The sequence below is a fragment of the Stigmatopora nigra genome, chromosome 8 (assembly GCF_051989575.1).
Source record: "Stigmatopora nigra isolate UIUO_SnigA chromosome 8, RoL_Snig_1.1, whole genome shotgun sequence".
Lineage (NCBI taxonomy): Eukaryota > Metazoa > Chordata > Actinopteri > Syngnathiformes > Syngnathidae > Stigmatopora > Stigmatopora nigra.
The window spans coordinates 1,095,512-1,115,982 of record NC_135515.1 but is presented as its reverse complement, the minus strand read 5'-3'; the positions used below and the strand labels follow the sequence as shown (position 1 = coordinate 1,115,982).

The 20,471-nt window shown below is 38.6% G+C and overlaps 1 protein-coding gene across 1 annotated transcript; it reads left to right on the top strand.

Annotated features, from left to right (window-relative positions):
• The first annotated feature begins 2,951 nt into the window (after positions 1-2,951).
• Positions 2,952-19,773, top strand: cbl (Cbl proto-oncogene, E3 ubiquitin protein ligase). Its single transcript, XM_077722707.1, has 16 exons — positions 2,952-3,908; positions 6,454-6,701; positions 9,706-9,852; positions 10,433-10,589; positions 10,694-10,815; positions 11,570-11,707; positions 11,857-11,944; positions 12,583-12,714; positions 12,784-13,002; positions 13,436-13,567; positions 14,514-14,897; positions 14,983-15,071; positions 15,534-15,740; positions 15,800-15,888; positions 15,961-16,164; positions 16,824-19,773. The coding sequence occupies exons 1-16, from the start codon at positions 3,762-3,764 to the stop codon at positions 17,117-17,119; spliced, it is 2,799 nt and encodes a 932-aa protein (XP_077578833.1). The 5' UTR covers positions 2,952-3,761; the 3' UTR covers positions 17,120-19,773.
• Positions 19,774-20,471: the final 698 nt, after the last annotated feature.

The following is a 20,471-nucleotide window of genomic DNA, read 5'->3' as shown; positions in this document are numbered from 1 at the left end:
TTTTTTGGTTTATCTTTGGGGACGATTTTATTTTTCTCGCTCATGGATGAGGGTTCCACGTCGGTCCTCGCTACTGCTTAACGGGACACCCCCCCCAAAAAAGAAAAACGGACAACAAGGCCGTAAGGTCATTTGTACTATGCAGTATTTTCAAGTCATTTATTAGTGTGACGCTTATCCTTTTATTTTTTCTCTTTTAAATTATTCCTGTCATCTGTTGGATTATCAGTGAAGGCTATTATTATTATTATTGTTATATTGTTCTTGGGGGGAAAAAATAAACATGATAAAAATTCCTTTTTAACCTGACCAATATTAAGTGGGAGACAAAAAATTAGCTTTTGGGGGGATATTTGATGTTTTGACAGGTTAATAAGTCATTTCAATGTGTTGTCTTTTTTTAATACTATTTTTTTAATTTCTTCCATCCAGACAGTACACGTTGCTGTGCCTTTTTGAATCTTGTCTGACATTCGTGTCATATTTATATTCTGACTTTTCCTGGCGTCTTTATGACCTCATATTTCAATGTAAACACACACAAGGGGGGGGGGGTATATTCACGGATGACTTGAGGGCAACAAACATCCACGTGACTTTAATGCAGTTGCTTAAACTAATAAATCGGTCAACGGCAAAGGGAAAAGCTTTTGAAATATTTATATTAGTAGTTGACGTGTCTTCTTTTAAATGTCAAAGCCCGTCAAGTCCAATTGAATGTGAAAGATAGCACCGAGCCTGAGGAAGCTTTCACTTTGCATCGGCCGGCTTGCGCTGACATTTTTCATGCGTTCATTTTTTTGTGTGTGTAAACACAGACTTAAAATATATTAGAATTATTTCTGTGGCGGAAAAAAACGGAGTAGACAACTTTTTAGAGTCGTTTCAGTTGAAATTCGGAATATTTTTAGGCTATTTTGGTCAAAATCAAACCAAAAATCAATTCGTTTTTGGTTTAATGATCAAATTTATTCAATTTTGGGTGTTTATTTTGTTAATTTATTGACATATTTTACAGTTATGGCACTTTTTAGTGGATTACAATTTGTGTGTGGGATTTTTTAAAAGAATATTAGCTATCAAAGTTGACTAATTAATGTTCAGTGGGTAAAACTTCATTTAGCATCAATTTTTTTAGGGATTTTGGATTATTTAACTTTTTGACTGCCATTGTTGGTATTTTTGTAGAGTAATTCATGTGCTTGAAAACAAATCCAAATGTCTTCTTGTGTAATCAACTATTCCATCTTTTTTTAAATGTTCATATTAGTTGTTTTTAAGGAAGAAGGTGGAAAAATGGTCTGCTCAAGAAATGGCGATAAACTGGTGAGTATTTTATCTCAATTTTCTCAAATCCTTATTTTAAGTCACCAAAATCCATGAAACTGTCACAAACTACAATTTAAATTGTATTTTAATTCATTTTTTTCAAATATTTCATGTGAAAAGTAAAATTTTAACTACTTCAGCCATTTGGGCGACCAAACATCCGGGCGACCAAACATCCGGGCGACCAAACGTCCGGGCGACGAGTACCATTTAATGTGTTATTAATGATTTTTAGAGAAAATTATAGAATATTAATTGGCATGACTGTTTCCACATAGTGACCATAGACTGTAATAGTTTTTGTACACTTAAAAAATGAGGCAGCAAAGTTTTTGAAAGCATTGAAGTATTTATTTAATTGGATTGAAACTTAATAAGGAACATCCATTTTGAAAATGTTCACCTAATAATCCATAATTGCAGTTTCCTCACAAATCCATCAGCGACCTGCAGCTCATTTCTCCACGCCGGGGTCACCAAATTCAAAGCATCCAAAGGTACGACACGGCATTTTATCGGACCCTTTGACTGGGATATTTGTGAGTAAAATGCACACACACGCCAAAAGTTAATGTCAAGGTTATTCTTCTTGCCAAAAAAGTCTCACAGAAAATGCATCAGTGCTTACTTTGAAAGCACTTTTTTGGGCACTCATTAAAACACATGGAAATGTACAACCCTGCACTGGAGATAATTATACAAGACTTGACTTTTTACCTAGTTGGGAATGACTCAACTGTTTGAAAAGTAATGTAAGGACATCTCACTTTTTGAAATATGGCAGCTGTATAATTCCTTTTTCAGCTTATTGGCTATTATTTCATTTTATGGGAACACGCTAGGATTTGGAATCGTAAATGTTGAGCATGTTTAACGCTGCGGTCATCGTTTGACAGTTTTGGGAGCAGAAAATAGCTTTTTTTTTTAACTGAATTGTGGGTCCAGATTCAGAAGCAGACCCCCTATTGTCCCCTATTTATGATTCAAAACCTAATTTCTATTTTATTATAGTGTTAATTATGTGAGACATGAGGAATTAGTTTGTTTAGGGAAATGCATGGTGTAAATACAGCTGCACAGTTTTAAAATTTGCATAATATTTAAGATTAAGAAAACAAAAGAGCCATAATTAAAGTAATAATGATTTTAAAAAATCAAATTGACATGAAACAGTATTTTAATGATCTTGTTGATCATCTTTAAAAGATTTGTTTTATTTCATTTTTGTCAGTGAATTTTTTTATAAATTATAGGATGTTGTCACCTAGCGGACATCAAGTAACATTACAACAACTTGCAAAAATATGCTATCCATCAATGTTTGCTTTTAAAACTACTAGTATATACATTTTCCTAATTATGTGGTTGCATACTTTAGGTAGTAAATATCACGGACTATTACTCTTTAAAAAAATAACTTTACTAAAGTGAATAGGATTTTCTATTACTTTCCAATGCATGCACTGCACATTATAAAATCAAATATTTATTGAAAATACTTTTATTTTAAATTATGAAAGGATTATCACACAATTGTTTAATAATATTATAGTATCGATTGAAGCTACTTTTCCCTACGTTCACAAATGCCTCAAACCTTTATTGTCATGAATTGTGCACAGGCGCGCGCTCCCGACCACGTCCGCGCGGCGTGAGCGCGCACGACGAAGGCGTGGAGTTTGGGATATTGAGGGTGGGCAACGAACGGAAAGAGAAGAACAGGAAAGGAAAGAAAAGGCCCGCACACAGACACGTCTCAGAGAACGGGAAAAAACGCCAAAAAACTACGATCCTGGGCGATGTTGATTTTCCACCGCTATTTAGCCACCAGTCTCCCCGAAGCTCTCTCTCTCCCCGTCGCCGCTTCCTCTCCGGACCCGTCGCCGAGTGGTCTCCGCCAGCCTCGCCGCCTCACGGGGCTGTCACCCAGACACTCCACTTCCCCCCGGACTAAGATCATTTAGGGCGCTGCGTCTGCACGCTGGAAGGACAGAAGTTATTCAAATCTAACAGTACTGTTCTCTCCTCGCAGCTCTCCCTCACCGCTCTCCCTCACCGCTCTCCCTCACCGGCTTGCTTGCGTGTGTGTACCCGCACGCCAAGGCGTGGAGCTCCGCAGCTAGCTACAGCACAACGCGCTTTCCCCTCGCCGTCTGGGGGTTGTGTTAGCCCCAATTGGGCTTTTATTTCACCAACCGCTCGCTATACTAATGGAAGCCTTTCCCCGATAGTACGCCCTCCCTTCCTCTAACCCGACGGGTTAGAGGAAATAGCCGGATTTGCCACTCAGGCGCTGTCCTCGTCTAGGGGGGTGCCGGCCGGATCACCAACTACCACTACCCGGCAAGAACCCCCCTTCTCCCCGACGCCTTCTGCCGAGCCTCACCTGTGTGGCCCTGGCAACGAGAGACCAGTCACCGAGCAGCCTGAACATGGCAGGGAACCTGAAGAAAGGCGGAGGGATCATCGGAATGATGAAGGACGCTTTCCAGCCACACCACCACCATCTCCATTCCCACCACCAGCCGGGGGCTGTGGACAAAAAGACCGTAGAGAAGTGCTGGAAACTGATGGATAAGGTAAGCGTCTTTACAAACAGTGGATGCCCCGAAAGGTTGCTAAGCTAATTTCCACGGGTTGCTAACGGTGCTAATGTTTAGCTAATCAGCTGGAAGGCGACATGGTTAGCTCGAGTTAGCTAATTGGCTAATTATGTTTAAAATCAGGCTTCGTTGACTTGTTATGAGTCGTCCTTTTTTAAAGACAATGTCTTTTTACCACAACTAGGCCAGCGTTGTCATGTGATTCTGATTTATTTTGTTGGATTTGTTTACTCATAGTTTCCACTATTTTTACAACATGCACTACAGGGGGGTTCCTTTGTGTGGGTGGTGGCATTTACTTTGAATAAAATGGTTGCAATTGAAAACACTAAGAACTTCAAAATTGCCATTAGTAATTGAGTCTGGCATTTATTTGTGGAGTTGTAATGGGATGTCGATTTGGCAAGTCAAATGAGGTTTCCCTGAAAAATCTTGGCATGTAAAAGAATAGTGTGTTTGTTACACCACTAATAGTGTGATTTCATGAGGATTCGTTTTATGGGGGTGAATGTCATGCATTTTGACCTCTAGTTTCCTGTGAGCTCCACACAACAAATATTAGTGGTAGACAAGACACTCTTTTGTGTCTCCGGGAGCAGTCAGGGACAACTTTGATACCAAAACATGGTTATTATTCACAATATTGTTTTGTTGGGTTAGTCTTGTAGGATTCTGTTTTGTTGTCTTTGAAATTATTAGTGACAAGACACAAGGTTTTTTATTTCTGGTCATTCAACCATCTAGTTTTGCTGTAACTTGGATAATGCAGTTAGTTTGTCTTGATATGGAAAAGCCAAAGCATTACTTGAAGTAATTTTATGAAAAAATAATCCAGCCATAACTGAAACAAGCAGAAGCTCACAACAAAGCCTTTTCTGTTGTTTTAAGGGCCCAAACTGAAATTTATAGCCTGATTTGCATTCTAGCTGCAATGTAATTTAATCAGCAATGACTTAAACAGTCCCCGACTCCCAATGATTTCAAAATATCTCAGAAAAGCTGTCTCTTTTGTTTGTTTTTGTAACTTTTCACATTTCTAGACACGTGGTATGTTTCCTACGAACAGTCCACAGACTCCTGATAGACAGAAGCATGTTCTTGCTTGTTTACAGCTGACATCAGAAGTACTGCTATCTTCAAGTGTCAGCTGCAGGTTGGCAGTTTTGAACCTAAACTGACGAAATTCATAATGCCTAATTCATCAAAAATAGTCAGGGATATTTGCAATGCTGGGGAATTTAAGATGCATGCATGTTATTCAAAATTTTTGCATTTGGAGTATGTGTGTCAACATAGAGCTTCTGCACAAGCATTTTGTGGTTAGCTTAGCGGTGATCGTATCAGTTCCATGACACGGCTAGTTTAAGTAAAAAGCAACACCTTCCTTCCTCAAAAACATGTCAAAAAATAACCTAAAGTTCTTGAATAGCATTAGCACTTTTGTTAATGTTTATCCATTCAACCCTCATATGATTTTGGATAGTACTAACATTTCATAGCTTGGCTTCTATAAAACAATGATGATGTTTTTAGCATTTTTTAAAGATAAAAGGCCTTGTACAAGTCTACATATTGAACTTTTATTGGAGAAATATTTATCCATACAGGAATGAGGCCTGGGTCAGATTTGAAAATTATGGTATGTGTCAATAGAAAATTAGATGTGTCGTAAAAAGAAATCTGAACTGAACTACAGTATTAGCGTAGCCTTTTAGTCACCTCTGTTTCAGAATTTCTGGAATCCTTTTAAAGTACTAACCCTGAAGCAAAAACTTTGTTTTTTTAAACAATCCATTGCAGCAGCATGTTTCTTGCGATACTTTTTATTGATCCACCAAGTAAATGTTGAAATACTGTAAAATTGTCGAGGGAACAAAAAAGGTTGAATATTAGTCAAGAAGACCTAACGTTATGCAATCCAGTTAACTTTTTAACTATAATGTATCATTGATTATAAACCATTTGTTGAAAGATTATCTCAGCAAACACTTCATTTTTGTCGTTTGTCAATGATTGTCAGGTTCTAGAAGTGAAGGAAAACATATTTTTTTGCTTAGAAATGAAAATAGTTAAGGCTTATGTTGACTTAAAATCTCCGTGGGAATGCAGTACAGACGATGGATTCAAAAACCTCAAAAGTGTGCAATTCATGAGAGCAGGTCTTGCATTGGCTTCTTACAGTGACGTTTTGTGCGGTCATGAGAGGAAGTACTGTGCAATACTGATATATGACATTGTTGTCATCAAGGATGTACTCATTAATATTCACTACTGCATCCGTTATTGTAAAAAACCTGCATCTCAATTACCTCCAAGCTCATATTTTGGGTAAAAGTTGTCAGTTCTGCATGTTTTCAGTTTTTGAATCACACAAAATAGTCTTTGCTGCTCGTAAAAAAATTACAAAAAAGTCCGTGATGTAGTGAAACTGCAAAAGTTGAACCGCAAAATGGCGAGGGATTACTGTACATGTTTTTCCTCTGTTCTCTGATGGCTTGACATGTTTTTTTTCTTTTTGCAGGTGGTCCGTCTGTGCCAAAATCCCAAATTGGCCTTGAAGAACAGTCCCCCATACATCCTGGATTTGTTGCCAGACACGTATCAGCACCTGCGCACAATTTTGTCTCGCTACGAAGGCAAAATGGAAACCCTCGGGGAGAATGAGTACTTTCGTGTCTTTATGGAAAACCTGACTAAGAAAACCAAGCAGACCATCAGTTTGTTCAAGGAGGGCAAAGAACGCATGTATGAGGAGAACTCACAACCCAGGTGAGTGTCTATTTTCAAACCCTAAGAATAAACGTTTACGAATCGGTGCCTTTACGACACGAGAGTCGTCTGTGAATTGTAATGACCATGTTGGCATACAAAGAACATTTACTGAAGCCTCAGAGTGCTTTCAGATTGCATCAAAACATGAGTTGAGTGTCGTGGTTGGAGGATGTTAGCATCTGTGGTCAGAACACCGCCTTATTTATAGATGTTGTCACTCTTTGTACTTCCTTATCTCGAACCATCGACTCTACACGTAAATGCCACATGTTCCTGTGCGATGCCTTTTGCGTCTTTAGTGCTGTTGTGTCCACCCATGTGTGTATCAGGGTAATCACAATACCCTTAGTTCTCATAAAACGCACTTCTGAGTATCTTGCAGAAGCAGAATTGGTAATTCAGAAATGCACAAGTCTCTCATTGGACACATGTAAAACTACATTAAATTAAAATCCATCATAGCAAATGGAAAGTTTAAAATTCGGATAACACGGTTACTCTAATACACAAAGATGGCCATTGTGCTTTTGTGCTTTGTCAAGTAGCAATAAGACACGTGATTGCAGCAGTACAAGATAATAGATGATATCTTTAACCGAAAACCTATTTTTGTTTGTTTTCAATCTGCTTTCTTTTTAATAGGATCAGACTATTGTGTCATCAATTGTTTGTATCAATAGATTTGCACCTCGACACTCAAGAACACAACCAAACTTGCTCTGCTCTATAGCAGCCCTCTTGGAATGTGTATCTTTACATAAGGGAGCACACCTAACAGTACTCTTAAGATAACATTTGCTCATGCTAAATTGCAGACCCGACTTGGCCCAGATGAACTGGAAGGTGGTGCTCTACTGGAAGAAAAAGTTGTCCATTTAAGAAGGGTTGAAATGAAAATTAGTCTGATACCAACTTCATTATTAATGCATTGGCCCACATTCAGGACTTTAGTCTTTGCTCTCTTCCTCTTATTTTTGTGGAAAAAATGGTCTGAGTTCCAACCTTTGTGTTGAAGTATACAAAATTAACCAAAAAAAACAAATTGTACCGCATTTTTTGTTTAATATATTAAATATAGTATATTAAATGTTTTGCTTTTTGAGCCTTCTAGTTGTAGGCCATTTAATATACCCCTGCCATTTAATATATACACGAGTATATTAAATGGGGGGCTATATTAAACAGTAAATTACAGTATGTACCTCTTCCTAATCTTAAATTGAATGTGACATCTGAATTTGCTACATAGAGTCGGTGAGCAAAGGTACTACGCTACACACTGAGTGACATTTGGGCTACTTGTTAATCCAGACAGACGTTAATTCTGTAAGGTCTGACCTTTGCTGCTGTGTTGCGCTGTATTAGCACAGTGTGCTTCTGGCTGACGAGCTCAACTACTTTATCACAACCAGCAGGAAACAGGAAGGGAGCAGCCAGCTGCAGGGTCAGAGGTCATTCCATAGCTCTCTAGGGGGTGGCGCTGCGGCGGGGGTTTGACCGCAACCTAGTGTTCCAAAATATGTATCTACTCTTTGCTGTGTTTGCCGCTAGGGAGAGATGAAACATGGTAATCAAATGGAGGTTTTTTTTTTTTGTGTGTGTGTGACCGGCCATTGTTCGTGTTGTTGCAGGCGCTTGAATAACAGCAACAGTTGGAGGGGGTAGTACCAACATTGACTACAGAGCTACTATTGTGGGATGGAGATGCCAGAGACGGATGCTATTTGTTCAGTTTTTTTTTAAATGTATTTATACCCAACAGACTGATGCCAGACCAGGCAGAACTGTTGCGCTTAACGGCAATCACATTGGGTTCATTTTCGTTCTCTAACTCACGGGTGTGAAAGTGGCGGCCCGGGGGCCAAATCTGGCCCGCCGCATCATTTTGTGCGGCCCGGGAAAGTCAATCATGAATGCTGACTTTGTTTTAGGATCAAATTAAAATGAAGAGTATAGATGTATATTCAATGTCCTGATTTTCCTCCTTTTAAATCAATAATTGTCATTTTTTTAATGCATTTCTTCTGTTTTTAGTTCAAAAGTTATTTTATAAAATATAAAAATATATTTAAAAAAATCTAAAATAAACATTGTTTTAGATCTATAAAAAAACATAATATTCAGGGCTTTTTATCCATTAAAAAATATTTATAAATACTATATCTGAAATGCTCCGGCCCACATAAACAAACTGTAATATGTTCTGAATCGTACTCTTTCGCGTCTCAACATAGTTTGTTATACTTTTTTTAAAACCACAATGTATCCAGGATCATTATATTAATGCGAGGGATATCAACATACATTGGTTGTTGGCCTTTAACAAAGGTTGGGTCCTTGAAAAGAAGATATTGTAGCAAAAATAATAGTTTATGCTATTTCAAATCCCTTTTCTTATTGTCCAACACCTTTTCCTTAGGGTGCGCAGTATAACGTAGCACTGCTGCAAAGTGTGTGGCCTGCCTTTTTATTACCGTCGCTCTCCTGCATGTCAATTCCTGCTGCCCAACAACCACATACAATCTCCTAATGTGCAAGGATTCATAAATCAAGGCTCTTTTTAGCTTCACTCTTCTAATGGTGTTGGGTACTCCATTCCTTTGCCAACACTGCACTCTTTCTACCCTTTTTTTATTTTCTTGGTTTACTTCACTTGTATTTTGCTGTGGAGTCATTCTAATTCCAATTTTCTTTGTGAAAGGCCTCTAAACTGCCTTTTTCTGTTGTCCAGTTTGCTCATGGAAATGTAAGAAACCGGAATAATGCTACTTGATAGGCGCGTCACATGTAAGAGGAAATTCAATCAACTAATATAATAGTTTGCAGACCAGAAAATCACATGACATGGTGCACACAATTGCTTGCTGTGGAAAAGCCTTTGAAGCAAATTGTCTCATTATATGGTGAACATTGCATTGCAAAATGAGGGTTTTTTTCCGATGTTATTGAAGTGGCATTGTTTTTAACTTCAAACTGTTTTGTGTGTGTTCTTTTTTGACAGGAGGAACCTCACTAAGCTATCGTTGATCTTCAGCCACATGCTGGCTGAGTTAAAGGCCATCTTTCCAAATGGTCTGTTTCAGGGCGACAACTTTCGCATCACCAAGGCTGATGCGGCAGAGTTCTGGAGGCGTGCCTTCGGGGACAAGTGAGGCTTAATGTTGTTTGACTAATGTGATTTTGTTACACTGGATTAATGACAACAGAACACAACAGTGCCTGATGTCATTTATATATTAACATTACTGTGTCTAAACTAGTTCTGTTGACATACTTTCTACTATCTTGGTTACCTGGAACAACTTTGTAATGCGATACAGTAATCCCTCGGTTATCGCGTCTTCACTAATTCACTACTTTTTGATTTTTTTCCCCGCAATTTTATTTATTTTTATTTTATTCGATAAAAATGTGAAAAGCCATGCTGAAACTCATTAGCGGAAGCTACTTTTTTGCGACTAGGACTCGGCACTGAAGTAAAAAGAAAGAAAAGTTATAATAGGGGTGCCTTACTTTGTGATTTTTTAAATTATCTGTTATGTCTAGTCTACATTAACCGCGATATTCAAGGGATTACTGTATTGCTATTTGTCAGTCTGCCTGTCAGACTAACACATTTTAGTCGGCAATTCTATTGCCAATATGCGAGATTATAAAGTTATACTTAATGTATATGACACTTGTAATGAAACTTTTTTAAAATGTTATTTTCTTTTGGGTTGTTAAAGGACCATCGTGCCTTGGAAAGTGTTCCGTCAGTCTCTCCACGAATTCCATCCAATCAGCTCTGGCTTGGAAGCAATGGCCCTCAAGTCCACTATCGACCTCACGTGCAACGACTACATCTCCGTATTTGAGTTTGATATCTTCACCAGACTTTTCCAGGTAGCAAACATAAGTTACAATAGCTAATGGTTTCCATGTAGTACATGTCTACGATTTTCTAGCTGCTTTTTGTCGTCTGATTTGTCACATTTTCTTTCATCAAGCCTTGGTCATCCCTTCTTCGGAACTGGAATAGCTTGGCAGTCACCCACCCGGGTTACATGGCCTTCCTCACTTACGACGAGGTCAAAGCACGACTGCAGAAGTTCATTCACAAACCTGGCAGGTAGGAAACGGACATTGCAATATCTTGTGTTTTTTGGGAAAGGCTGACCCAAAATTTGTTCTTGATTTTTTTTTAGATTAGACATAACTACCCTATTATATTATTTTTTTTATTCTGGAAAAAAATAAAAAAAATAACAAGTATGGTGATCTTTCACTAAAAAAAACAAATTCAAAATGACCAATCAATACTACGTTCACAAAAACTCAGTCTTTACAATAAATATGAACCCTGTGGAGATCATTGAAATTATAAAACATAAAACTAATAATCTGATGTCTCTTGACATGTTTGCAAAACTCCTTATTCAAGAAAAATAAAATATATTTTCACTAAAAAATAAAAATGACCCTGATAGGTGTACACATGAGTGTATCTTTGTGTTTGAATGAAGGCTGCAACACAGTATATAGTATTGCAAATGTACCTAGCTAGCTAGCATCAATGGCTTGATTGTATACACTAAAAGACGATGTCACTGCTTTAGCCCGTCTTGCATGGCGTCACATCCGTTGGTAAATTGCTCAGCGTGAACACTAACACAACACCGTAAAGTGCAGTTCTTGCTATTAGAACAGCTCATGGGAAACCAAACACGAAAGCAGACGTCAGTGGATGATTTTGGCCGTAATGGCGCATTGCAGCACCATCTGTCTGCACCCCCAGAAATCCTCATCGTTGTAACACAGTATGAATTTCTCCTGATCTTTCAACTTATCCTAATTTTTGTTTGTTTCTCTCTCTCTTGACTTAGTTATATCTTCCGACTGAGCTGCACCCGTTTGGGCCAATGGGCTATCGGCTACGTGACGGCGGACGGAAACATTCTTCAGACCATTCCTCATAATAAACCCCTTTTCCAAGCCCTAATAGATGGCTTCAGGGAAGGATTGTAAGTCGAGAAATATTTAGTATGACCGTATCATGCACGTTTAAGACCACCACTAGCTGAGTCATGATCTATTTTGTGGGAGCCATCAAGGCTTCTTCTAATATATTATCAATGAACATTTTAACAACTATGTGCTTCTTCACTTGCAGCTATTTATTTCCTGATGGCCGGCCCCAAAACCCAGATTTGACTGGATTGTGTGAGCCTTCACCTCAGGACCACATTAAAGTCACACAGGTCAGAAAACTGCTTATTATTTTTATTCTCATGAAAATACTGCATAAAGTTAAACATGCATATTTTCATACATTCCAAACTGACTATGGTAATATGTATTTTTTTTTTGGTAACTGAATGAATTTAGAATTAGCCTTGGTCAAACACATTCAACTTTTTGCGACGACATGGCCCTTCACCAGGGGTCACGGGTTCAATTCCCTTCCCCTGGTGTACCTGTCAAAATGTCCTTAAACACGACGCAGTTTCGGATACAGCGTCATCAGTCGGTAAATTGACGGGATAATGCCAAAGCACTTAAGTACTTTGAAATTAGAAAAAAAGTACTATACAAATGTAGGCTTACTTATTGTGGGAAAAATAGTACTATACAAATTTAAGCTTATTTATTGTGGCCAAAAAAAGGTACTACATAAATGTAAGCTTACTTATTGTGGGAAAAAAGGTACTATACAAATGTAAGCTTACTTATTGTGGCAAAAAGTACACAAATGTAAGCTTACTTATTGTGGGAAAGCACAATGAGTCCTCCACCACAGCACGAGCCAACACCAAGACCTACCTTCTCTTTGCAATTATAGTGAGTGGTGGCCCCGGAGGGTTTTAGTAATGCGTCTTCCCTCTTTCCCCCCCACCAGGAGCAATATGAGCTCTACTGTGAGATGGGCTCCACTTTCCAACTCTGCAAAATCTGCGCAGAGAACGACAAGGATGTGAAGATTGAGCCATGCGGTCATCTCATGTGTACCTCTTGCCTCACCGCCTGGCAGGTGATTACGGACCCAGGCGTCTCCGAGGGGGGCCCGACGTCCTCTTACCTTTATTTTGTCACGTTGCAGGAATCTGAGGGTCAAGGCACAGGCTGCCCGTTCTGTCGCTGTGAGATTAAAGGTACCGAGCATATCGTGGTGGACCCTTTCGACCCCAAGGACAACGGCGGGGGGTCTTGCAGGGGACTCTTCGGAGCCGAGGGGGCTCCGTCGCCTAGCTACGACGACGACGACGATGATAGGCTAGAAGACCCCCACCTGATGATGAGCAAACTCGCTTGTACAAAGGTAGCAGTCTGTTGAGTGTGCATAACATAAGATGATCAACCACATAACTTGGTCACCTATATCTATGGCCACTATATAGTCATATTTTCTATTAAAACATCTTTTTATTTTATTTTTTTAATTATAAATCTTATTTTGTTCATCTTTTTATGGCACTGTTATATAAGTGAATTGCATTGATGTCAAATTAGTGATGTTTTTTCTAATTTAACTGGTTTTAAATGTTCAATTTGTCTGTTATTTTAGTCAGTGTTTTAATTTTACATAAGAGTATTAATAAGAAGTAAGATTTTGTTCTCATCTGGTTTGAGGAAGTGGTATTTTTATATTTTTTAGTGGTGGGTTGGTTGTCTACTCGCCCATGATTCAGCAACTTGTCAAAAGTGTATTTTTTTAAGACAATTAAGTTGTATGTTTGTGTTTTTTATTTTAGGTGGAACGTCCTCCATCACCTATGTCCCTCACTCCTCAATCTGCCCTCCCACCAGTACCACCCAGACTGGACCTGCTTCCCCACAGACCCCCTAACCCACCTGGTGCCTCCAGTCCTGGAGTCACTACTAAGGTCAATAAATAGAATCTATCTTGACTTAAGTCATTTCACACAGATTACCGTAGTATAACATACTAGTCAATTATCCCTTCTGTTCAAATAGTATTAGTTTTGTTTATTAATATATACTTTTTAAAATTGGATCATCAACAAAGCCCCTTTTACTTGGAGTGAGAGTCGTTTGCATGTCAGTTAATGCTTCTAAGTACGGCTCTAACGGATAATAAGAAGTCAGGAAATGGACCACATAATAATATGAGATGGCTTTTTTCTCCCTCCTTACCTTTGAGATAGCCAATGAGAAAGAGCCAACAAATGGCAGCTGGGAGGATGAGAGGAAGTGGCTGCATTTTGTTGCTATGTGCCAGTAGTTCACACACACTTTTGACACTTTCCTTCCTTTTGCGCTAGGCCGCAATAACCTGCTAAAATAGTCTTTTTCAGAAGTGAAAGCATCAAGTCTCCATTTCCACTAACTATTTTTGCATTTTGTAAAATGTCACTATTAATCATCATTAAACCAGAAAGCCTTTTTGCAAATAAAAAAAAAATACAATGAGAGCAGATTAGAATATTTTGGTGCATGTTTACACTTTATTCCTAATGTTAGTTTATATTTTTTACTTTTTTAAAGATAATTATTTGGTATAATACTCCACTACTAGTATAGTTTGTCACAATGTTACAAAATGCTCCCCATACTGAATTATTTCTTTCATTGTATCAGAAAGCCTTTTTGCAAATTAAAATAATAATAATAATAATTACAATTAGGGCAGATTCGAATATTTTGCTGCATTTTTACACTTTATTAATAATGTTAGTTCACAAATCTAATTGTCTTTTTTTTTTTTATATTTGATTATTATTTGGTATTTTCCTCCACTACTAGTATAGTTCATCACAATGTCCCAAAGTGCTCCCCCTACTGAATAATTTCTGTTACTTTCCTCTCCAGATAGCATCTCACCACAAAGACAAGCCCCTTCCCCTGCCCCCCTCACTGAGAGACCTCCCCCCTCCACCTCCCCCAGACCGTCCCCACGCCGCCACCTCCAGCTCGGAGGTACGACTGCAGAGACGACCTTTGCCTTGCACGCCCGGCGAAGCCACCAGAGACAAACTACCCCCGGTGCTACCCAACCGTCTGCACTCGGACTGGAACCCACGGCCCGTTCCCAAGGCCCCAACGGCGGCGGCGTCTTCGTCCGTCCATGTCTCCGGGGCGGGTATCCGGGAGCTCTCCAACCGACACTCGCTCCCTTTGGCATTGCCGTCTGCTCTGGAAACTCACACAGACCCGCAAAAGAACAATAACTCTCTCAGTTTGGAGCACCAATTGGTTAGCACAAGCACACACTCAAACTTTTTTAGCTTGTTGAGTGACGGAAGGAATTATTGAGATTTTTTTTCTTCTTTCCTTGCAGAATTTTGCCACAGTTCTTGGACAAGATTATGACAACCCCAAAGTCAAACCTTCATCCTCCGCCAATGCCATTTATGCGCTGACTAGCAGGTACTTTATGTCATTATTTTGTTTTTATATTGACCAAATAGTATCTTTGCCTATTGAGTTGAATGTGTTTATTGTAAGTGAATGAATGAAAATAAGTCATATTTGGAAGTGAATAATTGAAAATTAAGTACTAGTTGGAAGTGATTAAATGAAAATAAGTCATATTTGGAAGTGAATAAATGAAAATAAGTAATAATGCCCACTTATAACACTCAAACTAAACAAACAGATCAACAAATTGATCTTAAGGTGTGAGTATTTTTTTCTATATATGCAGACTAAAATGAGGCACAGGTCATTTTGGACAATATTTTAGTGATTTTTTTTTTTTAATTCGGTGATATACTTAATATGAAATAATAATAATACAATATTTCCATTCATCTCAATGAGGATCAATTTGAGGTGCAAATGTTTCGCATGCAACACTGTCATTTAGTATGTTTTGTTTTTTTCTTTCAGACCATGTTCAGGTCTGAGGTTAGTGTCTGGCAAGGAGGCCCGCGACAGCGAGGAAGAATCCGAGTACATGATCCCCTCCTCGCGCCCCGTCCTTCCAGCCATCTTGGCTCAACCCGTAGAAGACTGCCCGTCAGTTTCGAGGCCTCCGCCGCCTCAGTCTCTCTTCGCTCTTCACGCACAAGCTCAAACTATCACCTTCAACCCAAGGTAATCCCTAAAGATCACCCTTCGTGTCATCACTTGATGACAATTATTTCCTTTTGCAGGTCAACGCCGGCAGAATTGGACAACGGCCCTCCCATGTACGAGGCCATGTATAACATCCACGGCAGGTCACAGCAAGCCAAGGATTCGGGTATTTTCCTTAAAATACATTTTTAAAAGCATCCTTGTTCTATTCTGATCCATTTTTCCTTTTCTCATTCAGATTATTCCGAATTACCACCCGTACCCGTATGCAACGGCCCAAGGGAACACACAGTAGAGGACGCGGAAGACGAGGACGACGGTTTGGACGTCCCCAAACCGCGATTACCCATGCCTCCCACTCGGCGGAATTTTTCCGAACTTGGGGGGTCGTCCTCTTCCTCTACTTCGTCCTCTTCGTCAAGCTCGTCCTCCCTGGCAATTTGTAAGGTTTATTTTTTTATAATTTTATGAGGTTAATAGGAGATTGCATTTTTTTTGTAGACAACCTAGTTATGTATATATGTGCTAGAGTCCTTGTAGTTGTTTTTCTTTTTTAGATTATTTTTGTCCTTTTTTTTAGGTTAACAGGAGGTTTTTTTCCCAATAAGTGCATTTCTTGTGTTAAATTTTTTGTAGACAACCTAGAAATGCTGCTAGAATGCTTTTAGTATCAACAGGAGTTTTTCTTCTTTATTTTTAGGTTAAGTTTTTTTTCTTTTTTGAGCTAACAGGAAGTTTTTCTTCAATAAGTGTATTTTTTTTGTGTTTAAATTTTTTGTAGACAACCTAGAAATGTAAATATGTGATCTAGTACTTGTAGTTTTACCTTTTTTAGCTTAACTTTTTTCAAAAAGTGCATTTTTTAGTGTCTACATTTTTTGTAGACAACCTAGAAATGTAAATATATGCTAGAGTGCTTGTAGTTTTTTGTCTAGACTCATTTTGAAATTTGAACCATCACTACAAACTTGCTTAACATTGCGTCATTGCTTTTTATGCTAGAACATATCCAGACGTAATACTACACGTGTGTGTATATGTACTTGGCATGTTACATTTTCCAAGTATCCCATTTACCATTATCTTACCTCGTCTGTTTAGGCCCAAGTGAACCCGCCGAAGCCCCAGAAAGACCCCCCAAACCACTTCCCAGACGCATCAACTCGGAACGCCGACCAAGCCCCGTCCCTCCGGCCCCGGGCCCCCCGAATTGCGAGGCGACGGGAGTAGATTTCAACCCTCAGATCAGCAGCGAGATCGAACATCTCATGAGCCAGGGTTACTCCTACCAGGACATCCAAAAAGCACTGATGATCGCACAGAACAATATGGAGATGGCCAAGAACATCCTCCGAGAGTTTGTTTCCATTTCCTCGACGGCGCACGTTCTCACATAGTGCACTTTTGCCTGCATGGAGACCCTCTTTGGCTCCCCTTTTTGTTTTATTTCTTCATTTTTTTTAACAGGCCAGCGACATGAGCATCTCACGCCCGATTCGGCTGTCTCGACAAGTGGAAAAAATGGGGACGCGTTCCGGAAAAAAGCAGAAAATGGAACCAAGACCTCACAAATTAATGTATGTCTATATGAAAGTTTAATATATGGTTAAATGTATATTGAATTTGTGTAATATATACAAGTCAGTATGTGAAATGATGTGCGTTTTTTTTGAGGATCGCCGTTGGTACAAGCGCCACTTGTGTGAATTTTATTTTATTTTTTTTTTTAAATAGGTTGACATGACGACTCGGATGGCAACAGTGTGTGTGTGTGTGTGTGTGTGTGAGAGGGGGCGTGTTTGGAGGGGGCGGGGTTTAAGTACCCAAATCTTTCATACTTTGCCAAATTTAGGTTATGTTGTTTGGTTAAGTTGTTGTAATGGAAAGAACAGAAATTGCTAAGTATTTTTTTAATCATAGATGCACAGCTAGTGGTCTTAAATGCATAATATTTGATGTTTAAAAAAGTTTTACCTACAAATCTACATGGATTTTGCTACCATCTTTAAGTACCACTAACATTGCAAAAAAATATAGATTTTTTTCTTCCAAAACTATTATGTTTAAGTCACTTCATTTCCAACTGGGTAAAATTAAATAGTACTTCAAAATGCCAAGCCATAAATAAGTTAAACCCTGAAAAATTGGAAGTTAATAGCAAAAAACATGACACTTTTTAGCGAAATGATCATTTAGTAGCACTAGATTTTATCAGGATCTTTTTCGGTAAGCTATCTTAAATCCCTCCATGAATTTTGTAGATTAGACCTTCACTGCAGTTTTCATTCTATTATGTTATTTTTGTTACTAACCCTTTCCTTGTCATTGACAGCAACAGATGTTAAATCCCTTACAACTGGAAGGCAGTGACTGATTGAGTACTGCCAGCCATGCCAGTCCAAATGAATTGGGCATCTATCGCCTATTATTTACTTGTCCCCGCCCCCCCACCAGCTAGTGTGTATTGCATTGTCTAGTATTGTGTGTGTGTGTGTTTGTATGAAATGAATGTGAATTCAAAGTGGAGCAAAGTGCAGTACCAGACTAGTTCATGTTCTGCAATTGGAGGTGCATGATTTAATATTATTTTATTTTGTCAGACATTGTCTGATTGGTTCAGGTTTTCAGTCTCTCCAGCTCAATGCAATGTTATGATTAGAAAAGAAAAATGTCATTGATTTTTTTCTTTTTTTTTTTTTTTGCTAATATATCATTGTTATACCATCCGAAATGTGGTTGTCATTCAGAAGTGCTTCTCTGCTGCTACGATTATAGTGTTTAACATTTTTAAAGGCCTTATAAGTTGGACATTTGTCCATTACGGATGGATGAGTTTATCCCTTAAAGTGACAGTATCGTTTTTTAATGCTAATGTAGCATACTTGAACGTACAAGCAGCTTGAGAGCTGTCAACTCTGCAGTGTTTAAATTTTTGGGGGGGATTTTTTTTACAGTATGTTTGTTTTTGGGCGTCTAGTTGCCATGGCAACAGCAAGGAAAACACCCCAGAGTTAAACCCAATAGAAAGGGAATCGCTGAGGATTTAAACGTCAGCCAATTCTTGCAAATAACTCAGGAAGTTTTTTTTTTTGGATGGGTTTGTTGGATTCATGAAGTCACTTGTAGCCTTTTTAGCGTTTATTTTTTTGTCATAACTTGAACAGTATTTCTCCATACACACACAAACACACACAGAAGCTTCCAGGTACTCCAACATAAGGCACCCAAAAAGCTTCCAGGTACATCAAAGATTGTATTCTATTCTTCGTTAAAGCTGTCTAGCTAATTCTTATTTCTGCTTTTTTTTGTTTATTTCCTAGTTGCCTTTGACAAACTTTTTGAATGCTGAGGAACGGAGCCCTCGTTCGTTGCTGTACGCTATCTTTTTTGTGCAGTATACCAAGTTGTGCTTTGATACTGTCACTTTAAAGGAGGGTAAAGAAGGCTGTTTATTATTATTTTTTCATATTTGCTGTTTTTTGTTAGCCCACCGCTTCAAAAAAAAGGTTTTGTTGACTTATGTGAATGCTTCTCAAGGAAGTGCCAATCATTTTGAGAGGCTGTTTGTGGGTGTGAATGTGTTTTTGTGTGAATGTGTTTTTTTGTGTGAATGTATGTGTTTTTGTGTGAATGTGAATGAGTGTTTTTGTGTGAATGAGTGTTTTTGGTGTGAATTGGTGTGTGATTTTGTGTGAATGTCTGTTTTTGTGTCTCTCTTTTTATGTGAATGAGTGTTTTAGTGCAAATGTGTGTTTTGTGTGAATGTGAATGAGTGTAAGTGTGTTTGTGTGTATTGTTGTTGTTGCTTCTTCTACCATCCAGGACCACCTGCCGTTTACCTTTCCTAAAAGACAAAGCACATGACCCTGGATGGACAATTATTTCCTTAGCAAAACAAGGCAAAGGCCACCAATGCTTTATTAGAGGAGATCCGCAATGTGGCGCTGTTGCACGAGTACATAAAGAAAAAGGCATTCATTAACGTCAATGTTTTAAAGCTCATATCAATTTGGAAGAATACACAGTGCTGTTAATAAAATTGTAAGCAGAAGGCATTTTTTTAAATTATTGTGTTTAATTTAGTAGTTAAAAGTTTTTCATTCAAGGTTTTATGTTGGGCATTACTTGTCTAGAATTTTGAACCCCTTTAAATGTATCTGTTTACAATTCTAAGCCATGTAAAAATAACAACAAGAATTCAAACATAATATACCGAAAATACGGGGTTGAAATATATAAACGCGGGTTGATGACATTAACAAACATTTTGGTGCGTCACACCAGGAGGAAAACCAGGAAATACACAACAGGTGACACACGTGACCAATCACGCCAGCCAGACACGCGTGGACCAAACATTCAACCAAAAACGCCAACAAAATATGACATTGAAGTCATATTTAGGGGAAAATATGACATTTAGATCGGATTGCATGAAGCCTTTCCACATCTGAAGTCCAGACAAAAAGCAGATGCTGCTAAATCTAATCTTGAGCAGAAATATGGTTATGATCGAATTTGTGCGATGGCCACTGAAGTAAATACTTTATTTACTACGTTCTTGCTGCAGATCAAAGTACTTGCATGACTGGATACTGCATAAATGGCCAATTTGTGCTTAACAGAGGAAGCAATGGACTTGAAATCGATGCTTTTTGAGAATTTATAAGCGATATGGAAGTGCCCTGCAACAAACATTTTGGACTTGCAAAAAAATGGAGATGTGGGAAGGATCCAAGTGAAGATGCA

Coding starts and splice junctions, on each gene's coding strand:
- cbl (XM_077722707.1), top strand. CDS start 3,762: ATGGCAGGGAACCTGAAGAAAGGCGGAGGGATCATCGGAATGATGAAG. Junction 6,702..9,705: donor GAGGAGAACTCACAACCCAG/GTGAGTGTCTAT, acceptor CTTTTTTGACAG/GAGGAACCTCACTAAGCTAT. Junction 10,816..11,569: donor TTCATTCACAAACCTGGCAG/GTAGGAAACGGA, acceptor CTCTTGACTTAG/TTATATCTTCCGACTGAGCT.